Genomic DNA, 12,332 nt, shown 5'->3' on the forward strand with positions numbered 1-12,332 from the left:
GAAGGATAAATATTGGCCAGGATACTGAGGATAACCCACCTGCTCTTCTCCGAAATAGTACCATGGGATCTTTTACGTCCCCCTGAGCGGGCAGACGGGGCTTCGATTTAATGTCTCATCTGAAAACCGGTACCTCCAACAGTGCAGCACTCCCTCAGCACTGCACTGGAGTGTCAGCCTAGATTTATGTGCTCAAGTTCCTGAAGTAGGACTTGAACCAACAACCTTCTGACTCAGGCAAGTGCGCTACCCACTGAGCCGCAGCTGACACACTGGATCCAAATGGGAGCTGGGAGGAGGTACAACAAAAAAAACAGTAAAAAGGAACAATAGGTATTTAAATGGTAATGGAAGTTGACAAAAAATAATTTTCTGTTTAAAGTACGTCTCCAACTCCATCTCAAAGAAACTTAGTGTTTGCTAATGCTGTTGGGGAGGAGCTAAACTAATATGGCAGGGGGATGGGAACCAATGCAGGGAGACAGAGGGAAACAAAAAGGAGACAAAAGCAAAAGACAGAAAGGAGATGAGGAAAAGTGGAGGGCAGAGAAACCCAAGGCAAAGAACAAAAAGGGCCACTGTACACCAAAATTCTAAAAGGACAAAGGGTGTTAAAAAAACAAGCCTGAAGGCTTTGTGTCTTAATGCAAGGAGTATCCGTAATAAGGTGGATGAATTAACTGTGCAAATAGATGTTAACAAATATGATGTGATTGGGATTACAGAGACGTGGCTCCAGGATGATCAGGGCTGGGAACTCAACATCCAGGGGTATTCAACATTCAGGAAGGATAGAATAAAAGGAAAAGGAGGTGGGGTAGCATTGCTGGTTAAGGAGGAAATTCATGCAATAGTTAGGAAGGATATTAGCTTGGATGATGTGGAATCTATATGGGTAGAGCTGCAGAACACCAAAGGGCAAAAAACATTAGTGGGAGTTGTATACAGACCTCCAAACAGTAGTAGTGATGTTGGGGAGGGCATCAAACAGGAAATTAGGGGTGCATGCAATAAAGGTGCAGCAGTTATAATGGGTGACTTTAATATGCACATAGATTGGGCTAAGCAAACTGGAAGCAATACAGTGGAGGAGGATTTCCTGGCGTGCATAAGGAATGGTTTTCTAGACCAATATGTCGAGGAACCAACTAGGGGGGAGGCCATCTTAGACTGGGTGTTGTGTAACGAGAGAGGATTAATTAGCAACCTCGTTGTGCGAGGCCCCTTGGGGAAGAGTGACCATAATATGGTGGAATTCTGCATTAGGATGGAGAATGAAACAGTTAATTCAGAGACCATGATCCAGAACTTAAAGAAGGGTAACTTTGAAGGTATGAGGCGTGAATTGGCTAGGATAGATTGGCGAATGATACTTAAGGGGTTGACTGTGGATGGGCAATGGCAGACATTTAGAGACCGCATGGATGAACTACAACAATTGTACATTCCTGTCTGGTGTAAAAATAAAAAAGGGAAGGTGGCTCAACCGTGGCTATCTAGGGAAATCAGGGATAGTATTAAAGCCAAGGAAGTGGCATACAAATTGGCCAGAAATAGCAGCGAACCGGGGACTGGGAGAAATTTAGAACTCAGCAGAGGAGGACAAAGGGTTTGATTAGGGCAGGGAAAATGGAGTACGAGAAGAAGCTTGCAGGGAACATTAAGGCGGATTGCAAAAGTTTCTATAGATATGTAAAGAGAAAAAGGTTAGTAAAGACAAACGTAGGTCCCCTGCAGTCAGAATCAGGGGAAGTCATAACGGGGAACAAAGAAATGGCGCACCAATTGAACAAGTACTTTGGTTCACTAAGGAGGACATAAACAACCTTCCGGATATAAAAGGGGTCAGAGGGTCTAGTAAGGAGGAGGAACTGAGGGAAATCCTTATTAGTCGGGAAATTGTGTTGGGGAAATTGATGGAATTGAAGGCCGATAAATCCCCAGGGCCTGATGGACTGCATCCCAGAGTACTTAAGGAGGTGGCCTTGAAAATAGCGGATGCATTGACAGTCATTTTCCAACATTCCATTGACTCTGGATCAGTTCCTATCGAGTGGAGGGTAGCCAATGTAACCCCACTTTTTAAAAAAGGAGGGAGAGAGAAAACAGGGAATTATAGACCGGTCAGCCTGACATCGGTAGTGGGTAAAATGATGGAATCAATTATTAAGGATGTCATAGCAGCGCATTTGGAAAGAGGTGACATGATAGGTCCAAGTCAGCATGGATTTGTGAAAGGGAAATCATGCTTGACAAATCTTCTGGAATTTTTTGAGGATGTTTCCAGTAGTGTGGACAAGGGAGAACCAGTTTATGTGGTATATTTGGACTTTCAGAAGGCTTTCGACAAGGTCCCACACAAGAGATTAATGTGCAAAGTTAAAGCACATGGGATTGGGGGTAGTGTGCTGACATGGATTGAGAACTGGTTGTCAGACAGGAAGCAAAGAGTAGGAGTAAATGGGGACTTTTCAGAATGGCAGGCAGTGACTAGTGGGGTACTGCAAGGTTCTGTGCTGGGGCCTCAGCTGTTTACACTGTACATTAATGATTTAGACGAGGGGATTAAATGTAGTATCTCCAAATTTGCGGATGACACTAAGTTGGGTGGCAGTGTGAGCTGCGAGGAGGATGCTATGAGGCTGCAGAGCGACTTGGATAGGTTAGGTGAGTGGGCAAATGCATGGCAGATGAAGTATAATGTGGATAAATGTGAGGTTATCCACTTTGGTGGTAAAAACAGAGAGACAGACTATTATCTGAATGGTGACAGATTAGGAAAAGGGGGGGTGCAACGAGACCTGGGTGTCATGGTACATCAATCATTGAAGGTTGGCATGCAGGTACAGGAGGCGGTTAAGAATGCAAATGGCATGTTGGCCTTCATAGCGAGAGGATTTGAGTACAGGGGCAGGGAGGTGTTGCTACAGTTGTACAGGGCCTTGGTGAGGCCACACCTGGAGTATTGTGTACAGTTTTGGTCTCCTAACCTGAGGAAGGACATTCTTGCTATTGAGGGAGTGCAGCGAAGGTTCACCAGACTGATTCCTGGGATGGCGGGACTGACCTATCAAGAAAGACTGGATCAACTGGGCTTGTATTCACTGGAGTTCAGAAGAATGAGAGGGGACCTCTCAGAAACGTTTAAAATTCTGATGGGTTTAAACAGGTTAGATGCAGGAAGAATGTTCCCAGTGTTGGGGAAGTCCAGAACCAGGGGTCACAGTCTAAGGATAAGGGGTAAGCCATTTAGGACCGAGATGAGGAGAAACTTCTTCACCCAGAGAGTGGTGAACCTGTGGAATTCTCTACCACAGAAAGTTGTTGAGGCCAATTCACTAAATATATTCAAAAAGGAGTTAGATGAAATCCTTACTATGAGGGGGATCAAGGGGTATGGCGAGAAAACAGGAATGGGGTACTGAAGTTGCATGTTCAACCATGAACTCATTGAATGGCGGTGCAGGCTAGAAGGGCCGAATGGCCTACGCCTGCACCTATTTTCTATGTTTCTATGTTTATGTATAACTTCCTTGTAGCAGCCTCAGTTTTGGGTTTTCTTTTCTCCTTATTTGATTTGTGACATCTGTTGCAGAGTGGGCTTGCAAGTGTTTCCGAATGTCTCCATTTACTACATTGGGGCAGCACTTTGACCTGGGAGTCAATTGCAATAAACGTGACTATTGGTGAGCTCACTACCTGCTGATAGAATACTCTGTAGCCCTTTTCACAAGGATCCTTTCAAGCTCAACTACACCCGCCCCCCCCCCCCCCCCCCCGAGTGAAATCTCTTTAAAACTTTTTTCAAAATGAGAGGCAGTTTTTCAACATCCATTGATACTTATTAAGTATTGTTACGGGATTTTGTACAGGATTCTGGTCACCACATTACAGGAAAGATGTAATTGCACTAAAGAGGGCACCGAGAAATTTACGAGAACGTTGCCTGGACTGGAGTATTTTAGCTATGAGGAAAGAGTGGATTGGCTGGGTTTGTTTTCTTTGGAACAGAGGAAGCTGAGGGAAGACCTTATTGAGGTGTATAAAATTATGAGGGGCCTAGCTCGAGTGGATAAGAAGGATCTATTTCCTTTAGCAGAGGGATTAACAACTAGGGGGCATAGATCTAAATTAATTGGTAGGTGGTTTTGAGGGGATTTTTTTTCACCCAGAGGTTGGTGGGGGTCTGGAACTCACTGCCTGAAAGGGTGGTAGAGGCAGAAACCCTCACCACATTTAAAAAGTACTTGGATGTGCACTTGAAGTGTCGTAACCTACAGGGCTACGGACCAAAAGCTGGAAAGGGGGATTAGGCTGGATATCTCTTTGTCGGCCGGTGCGGACACAATGGGCCGAAATGCCCTCCTTCCGTGCTGTAAATTGCTATGATTTCTATGAGCTCATCTGGTTGCAGATTTTCTAGGTTGGAAACCTTTTCAACAAATACATTGGCTTGAGTTTCTACAAACATTCTGCCGTCCTTTGGAATATTGGCACCTTCAAGGAATTCTATTCTTCTTGAGCCAACAAATTAATTTTCTTTATTCAGATTGCAAACCATAATGCTGAAAAGGAATCACCAAATATTGCTGTAATACCACTGTTTGGATATTGAAGATAGTGTGTTTATTATATTATTGTGGCTCAATATATGGATTATAGAAATTTAAAAATAAAATGCACCAGTTTTAAAAATATATTTCTGATCTCTATTTCATTATTCTATTTGCCTTTCCCAGTTTCTTCTATTTTCATTAATTTAACTCTTATTCTTTCTTACACTACTTAGAGTGACTAAATACGTAATCTTGATGGCAAGCAAGGGGTTAATCTTCTGATTGGGCATTCAAACTGCCTTGTGCACTGTTAACTACTTGCTGTGACTATTCAATTTTTCTCTTGGCTGACATATATATCGTATCTTATAATAACTCAGTTTAAAATGGCAGCTATTCCTGACCCAAGTTTAAAATGGCATGTTGGAGATGGGTTTGTGAGAATGGGTAGATCTTCAATTGTTGAAGAATTAGTTAAAAGAGAACACTTCTTAACTCTGGCGATTCGGGACTGTGCATTCAAAATGCGAATGAAACATTTTGAAGTCTTGGTTGCACAGAAGACATTCTAGCCCCAATATATTTGGTGTGGCATGGGGGATCACAGTTGCGGGGGGAACCCCGGGAATACTGAGGCTCTTTCTGAATTTATTGGCAGGACTTCGTTGTCATTTTTAAATATTCTGTTTCCCGTCTGGCAGCCGGGCGGGAAAGCCAGTGGTAGAAAGTTGGGGACGGCATGGTGTTGGGGCTCAGAGAGTGGCGGCGAGGAGGGAGGAAGGGAAAGATCAGGGTATAGTGCGGGGGAGACAGGGGTCAGTAGACCACAGAAAGGGAAGCAAAGATTGTGGGGCAGAAATGGGAGGGGATCGTACCAACAATCGTGAGGAATTGTGGGTTTGAAGGGAGTTGGGTCGGACATTGAGATTCTGTGTTGAACTGAAGAGGTGTATTTATTGCAGAGAATGATGCATGTAGACATTCTTTTATGTACCGACGCTATGAATGAATGTACAATATATCTTTTGCACTATACTGACCAATAAGATAGAATGTAAGTTCATTTTTGGGCTTCAAACCACTACCATAGTAATTGAAAGATAGTATCTTAACCACTGCATTACCATGCTACTAATAGAAAATCATTTAAAAAACAATAATAATTGTGACCTTTAATTACTGAAAATGTAGCATAACATTGCCCATACTTGTAAAATGGTTATTGTTGAGGTACAGGTGCTCTAGATGCCTTGAAATGTAGAAGGTTTTAGTTAGTTGGTTGTGTCCTAGATTCAGCTCCAATAGGTTTGAGAGGTTGAACGCACCATATGGAACTTGTTTCAGCTTATTTTGTGTCATCCTTAATGACATGAGATTTGGAGTTTTTCTGAAGTAATTTGCTGGGATAGATGATATAGAGTTGTTTTCAAGTGAAAGCTGCAGTAGAGAAGGTGGAAGATCTCCTGGCATGGTTTTGAGCTTGTTACTGCGCAGATTTAACTGCAAGAGATTCTTCATTTTTCCAAGATAATTTCCCTTGATGGCACCATCAGGGAGTTGGTTATTGCCGAGATCCAGAATTGTAACATTAATTAGTGTACGAAAAGTGTCAGCAGGCAGCTTTGTAATCTTGTTGAAACCCAAAGCAAGTCTTTCAAGGGTGTTAGGTAGTGGAGCTGGGACTTCTTCAAGTTTGTTGTGTTCCAGATTAAGGTGAATCAGATTTTTGAGCTGGCCAAATACACCTTTGGTTATCTTAGTTAATTTATTGTGACTAAAATTAATTTCTTGAAGTAATGTTGCATTAATGAAAGCATTTTCTGGCACACTTTCTATTTCGTTGGACTGAAGATGCAGCTGTCGCACATGTGCTGGGATATTGGGAACATTTTTGAGTTTTCGATGGTCACAGTACATAGCAAAAGGAAACGATGGTGTGCACCGGCATTCACGAGCACACTCTTTGGGAATGGAGCTATATAGATCATAATATACAGGTGTACGAATACGTCGTTGATGTCGTGGAGGTGGAGCAAACGGATCATCATAGTTATCTTGACAAAGAATGTTTACACTGAAGAGAAGAATTAAAATTGGCAGCCATGTGATGAAGGCCATTCTTATGGTGATGGTTTTGTCTCTATTGAAATTAAAATGAATGCAAGAAAATGGACAGTGAATCACGTGGGAACACTCGGTTGATGTAACAAAATGAGCAGTGACAATGAAGCACACCTCCAGTACAGAAAAAGGCCAGATTTATTCTTGTACAGATTGTATTCCTCCACACCCTGCTGCAATGATCCGGCACTAAGTCAAAAATAACTTAAGGGACAACCTCCCTTTGGCAATATGATGTAACAATATCTCGGTCATCCCATATGACCTACCCTGCTTTCAGGCAGTATATATGCACCTTTTTTCTCAGAACAAGGTGAATATTTGACACTTCTGCATGAGCATTCCACCTTCAAAGCTGAATGGCCTACTCCTTATGTTAGTGTACCGTATTGATGATAATTCCAAATAATAATTTTCTTTGCTACTTTTTAGCACTACTAATTCAATCTCTGCCTTAATATAACATGTAAGAATAGTACAAATACTGCTGGCCCTCCCTTTGAGTGGCAGGAACCACTGTCTCAAAGGTTTGATACTTTCTCAATTCAAGACCGACTCTAGCTCTACCACCCGAGAGCTTTCTACCCAGCCTTCTCTGAACATCCCACCAAGCAGATTACCTACTCCCAGAAGTCGATGAAGAGTCTGTATCTGACCAATCAAAAGAGGAGCAGAATGATGTTGACGTGGCAGCTTTTGCTGACTAAGCACTTCACAATCACACAGCATCCAAGGGAGTTAGGAAAGAAACACATAAGTACCGCTCAATTATAGCCAAAGCAAGCAAGGTCTACCAGGTCCATTGTACCACTGCTGGCCTGTTGCATGTTTCACCAGCTGCTGATTTGACAGTGTTTTAAGTGTTCATCCTCCATAGCATACTTGTATTCATTAAGCCCAGATGGCTTGACTCATTTGACAATGAGATGTTTCTATAGGATACAGCATTTCACCAAATTCATTGAGCTGTTTTTTCCAACTTGTGGGTGTCCTAGCTACACACTGTGGCAAAGACTACTCACTATGCATTATGAATCAATATCTACTCCTGATGGAAAACCTATTCCTGACTTTTTTTGATGCAGCTGCAGGCTGAAATCCATGCCAGAGGCATTCGAGCAGTGTTGATTCCTCGGGAATTTTGCTCCATTAGCTGGCTTGGCTGGATTTGGCAGGGTTCCTTCAGAAACTGCTGCAACAGCTGTTGAATACGACTTTTGATGTAAAAGGCTCTTTATTGAGCAAGTTGCTGAGTTGTCCTAAGGCCACAAAAGTCACCTGTAGAACCTCCTCTGCAACAAATGGTTTGAGAATGCCAAAGCCTGGAATTATTCAAGCTGAATGTACAGGTAATTGGGTAGCTGCTGTTTATCTAAATGTTTCCTACTTTCGTATTATCATTTAGTAATATCATCCGCGATATCGGTGGTTCAGTTTTCAGGGTCACAGCTATCAGTACAGGGTACTCCTATCAGCCTTTCCTGAGCTCCCAGGATCTTCATAAAATATCTATTTGTCATTGCAGTGCATATCAAAACATGGCATTTGTACGTCTATCCTACAGTCATTAGGCACTTACCATATTCCATGAGCTTGGCTTCATTGTCGATAATAAAAAGTCTCCTCCAGAGGCAAAGCAAGACAAAATGTCTATAGAAATCTACATGTTGTGGCCTGCCAAAGGTATACAGAGTCTTTCTTAAGCTATGGGCTTAATTTTGCCCAAGCCCATTTTCTGGCGTATTGCCAGAGTTCCGCCCATTTTTCTAGGCCAGAAATGCGGCAGAAATATTTTGCCAAGTTTCCCCGGTATGTAATTCAAATTTGGCACAGTGCAGAGTGTCCAGTTGCCTCGGGAGATGGAGCTTGCTGTCTGCGCCGAAAAAACGATGCCATATCTTTTGTGCATGCGCGGGGAAGAAAGCAACGTTTTTGACGTTATTTCAATGGACGGGTATGCGCAGTACAGCTCCAGGTGGGTAATCGGCCATTTTTTAAGAGCCAGTTGTGTGTGTGACAACGTTGATTGCTGTGTGAGAGCATTGGAAAAATTGGAGCTGCAGCGATACAAGATGCAGCACGGTGCAAGGACCAAAAATTTCTTACAGGATGAAGTGGAGGCATTAGTTACTGTGATTGAGACCAGATGGACAGCAAGAGAGGTCACATAAAAGTTCCACCCAAAGAAATGAAGAAATGCTTCAAGTTGCAGAAGATTATTGCGCAATGGTGACCACCATGAGATCTGGAGGCCAGTGTAAAAAGAAGTGACAGGACCTTGGTCAAGTAGTTAGTGTAAGTAATATTTTCATTTATTTAATGGAATTGCAATTGTAAATGTGACCAGCTGTATATGTCCCACCCACCAGAAAGACACCCTCTCCAAAAAGTTGCATTTTCATCTTTGCAGAGGAAGGTGGCACATTATAGCAGGGAAAGAACTCGAATAGGAGGAGGCCCGGCAAATCTGCACCCACTGCCACCCTTGGAAGAGAGGGTCGCTGCTTTGATGGGAGAAAAGCAACCACCACTGCACAAGCTGGGCCCACACTCGAGGGAGAGAGTAAGTCCTGCAAATTCCACAATCTGGCGTTGCTAAATGTTAAGTACTGCGTGGGCTAGCCATGCTTCGGTTCATGGGGATGTCTCCATCAGCCATGCTTTGGATGATGCAATTCATCGTGGTCCTTCAAGTCAGCCTGCTGCCTGCGTTGTGTGAGCCTACCCTGCCCCCTCCTCTGCTGCTAACTATTTGTCTGGGTTCTGTTATATTTTGCAGAATTTGAGGCCAACCCTGATGATGCAGAAGAAGATTCAGACGAGGACGAGCCTGAAAAGGAGAACAACTTCCAATCCCACCTTCCAGACTAAGAGCATGGGGAGGAGGGGAAGGTGGTGGAGGGCATAGATGAAGCCCCATCTCTTGTACTCATTTTGGTGGAGATGCAGGTACCGCCCATTGAGTTACTAGCCCCTTCCCTGACTAGTGGTTTGAGTTCTGGTGGGACATTCCATGGTTTCCCACCTTCCGAGGCTGCGGGTCCCAGTGGTGGGGTGCGAGCCACACCCGTGGGGAAAAGGGGAAGGAGAGCTCGACTGCGCTCTCCTGAGGTGCAGGATCTAACAGGTGTGGTTCAGATAATGGCAATGAGTGAGGAGAGCATTGACCTTACGCGATCACTCCTGGACACCATCAGTGCGGGTAGTGGGACTGTTGGGAGAAGTAACAACAATCTCACAAGAAATAGTAACGATGTCTGGGACCATGAGTGAGGGAATATCTCAGTCAGCTGAAACCATGTCAGTGACCATGGGGGAAGGAATGCTACAGGTAGTTGATGCGCTGTCAGTGAACATCAGGGAGGGAATGTCAGAGATGATGCAAACACTATCACTGAACATGAGAGAGGGAATGTCACAGGTAGTTGAGACAGTTTTGTTCAACATGAGGGAGGGAATGTTGTAGGTCATTGAGACACTGTCAGGGCGCATGAGGGATGACATGTTGGAGTTAGCTGCTGCAATAAGAGAACATGCCCAGACCCTGTGCCCACTGACAGAATCAACTGTCACTCCCACACCAGCCACTGAAGAGCCCCAAGCCAGGCTCTCCACATTGCCGCCTGCCACCCCCATCCCCCCCGCCCTCAACAGGTGCGCACTACCCGAGATCTTCGAAAGAATAAGCTTGGTACCAACCCCAGAAACATTGCGCCACCGCCTGTGGGCAGGGGTGGTGGAGTCACCAAGAACAAGCGCAGCGGGCAGTCTTAGAATAAGGTGGAGGAGAGATGGGTGCAGTCTTTCTTTGCTGCTGCTGCTGTTATTATTGTAACTGTTGTTCTCAAATTAAAAGATTTTCGTAAGTTATGTAAATTTACAAGTTTAAAAGTTAGTAAGTGATAAAGTTTGTAAGTGATCTTAACTGAAAACTTTAAAGTTTGATACAAGAGTAATTTTATTAAAGTTAAGTTCAATACAAAGAACTGTTTGTTAAACTTTTGAGTGAAGTATATTTTACATTAAAACTGAATCATTTCCATCATTTGTTCCATTAACACAACGCAACTGTATGGAACAGGTCCAAACAGTAAACATGGTCCATGTGGAATAGTTGTCGCTGAACCTTCAGGCAGCAAAGCGATCACGGATGAGCTGCTGGCACAAGGCTCAAGCAGCTGGCACGATGGCCTGCCCTCCTCCGCCGTTGTGCTTCGGGTTCAGGAACTTGCATGGCTTCCTCTACCTCGTCCACCTGCTCATCATCTGCATCTTCCTCATTATTATCATCAGCCACTCTCACCGCAGGCGGGTCTTCTCCTACCACAGCTGCTGCCTCATGATGGCTAAGTTATGCAGCACACAACAGTGAACTGACCGACAATCTCAGGGGAGTATAGCAAGTAGCCTCCGGAATAGTCCAGGCATCGGAAATGCTGTTTCAAGATGCCAATGGTTCTCTCTATGATGCTGCATGTTGCAATGTGCAACATTTGTATTCCCGGTCAGCTTCCGTCCAGGTTACGCGTAGGGGAGTCATGAGCCAGGTGGCGAGGCCGTACTCTTTGTCTCCCAATAGCCAGCTCTGCCGTTCTGGCTGCTGCTGAAACTTGGCAGATATAACGCTCTTGCGTTGGCTAAACGCATCATGGGTGCTCCCAGGGAATCTCGCATTAACTGACATGATGCGATGCATGTCCTCACATTCGAGCTGTAGGTTAATGGACAGGAAGCCTTTTCTGTTCCTGTACATCTCGGAATCCTCCAAAGGTGCTCGCAAGGCGATGTGGGTACAATCAATACAGCCCTGTACCTTTGGGAAGCCAGCAATCCTGGAGAAACCCACAGCCCTGTCACGCATTGCCTGGGTGGTCATGGGGAACTTTTAAGTAGTCATTCCTCCGGGCATATAGTGCAGCTGTCACCTACCGAATGCAGACATGTGTTGCATGTTGAGAAATGGCACACACATCCCCAGTTGTAACTTGAAAAAATCCGGAGGCATAGAATCAAAGTGCAGCTGTAATCTTCACTTCAACTGACAAAGCAGTCCTCCTGATGCTTCTAGGTTGCAGGTCTGCTTTCACCATCTGAGTTACAACTTCTTTGCGGAAACGCAGCCTTCTGACACAGTCTGCATCACTCAGGTGCAGGTACAAATGCCAGTCTCTGTCTACCCGAGGTGGGTAAGGCCTCCTGCCCAGCACCCTATGGGCTCTGATGTTCCTCATGCGATGACGTCGAATCAATTGTTTCCTACGTAGCACCATGATGCAGAAGTCTCGCACAAGGTATGGCATTGTCACTATTGCCCCCATAGTTAAATTTTACCTTTGCAAGGAGCTCAAAACGGCAGGAAGGCAGGCAGGACAGATTATTTGTTCTCACTCCCCAAGGTCTGTATGGATGGACCACAGCCAGGTCTTGTGACTTCTCCACCTCTTCCCCACCCCACAACTCATTGCAGTCTTGTGACTTCTCCCCTACTCCACTCCCTCCCCCGTAACTCATTGCAGTTTTGTGACTTCTCCCCTTCTCCCCCCCGCCCAACCCTGCAAACTCATTGCAGTCTTGTGACTGCTCCCCCCCCCCCCCCCCCAAAATCATTGCAGTCTTGTGAGTTCTCCCCCAAACTTATTGCAGTCTTGTGCCGAG

The 12,332-nt window shown here is 44.6% G+C and overlaps 2 protein-coding genes across 2 annotated transcripts in view; one reads left to right on the forward strand and one right to left on the reverse strand.

Moving 5' to 3' along the window:
* cenpp (centromere protein P) overlaps positions 1–12,332 on the forward strand; it is a 418,874-nt gene that overhangs the window by 150,710 nt on the left and 255,832 nt on the right. The gene's annotated exons all lie outside the window — the stretch shown is intronic.
* omd (osteomodulin) overlaps positions 1–12,332 on the reverse strand; it is a 28,908-nt gene that overhangs the window by 2,567 nt on the left and 14,009 nt on the right. Inside the window, exon 2 of the mRNA XM_070894750.1 lies at positions 5,765–6,696. Coding sequence (XP_070750851.1) covers positions 5,765–6,674 — 910 coding nt within the window. The 5' untranslated portion in view covers positions 6,675–6,696. The remainder of the gene's footprint in view (positions 1–5,764; positions 6,697–12,332) is intronic.

Source organism: Pristiophorus japonicus, chromosome 12 (assembly GCF_044704955.1).
Source record: "Pristiophorus japonicus isolate sPriJap1 chromosome 12, sPriJap1.hap1, whole genome shotgun sequence".
NCBI classification, from domain to species: domain Eukaryota; kingdom Metazoa; phylum Chordata; class Chondrichthyes; family Pristiophoridae; genus Pristiophorus; species Pristiophorus japonicus.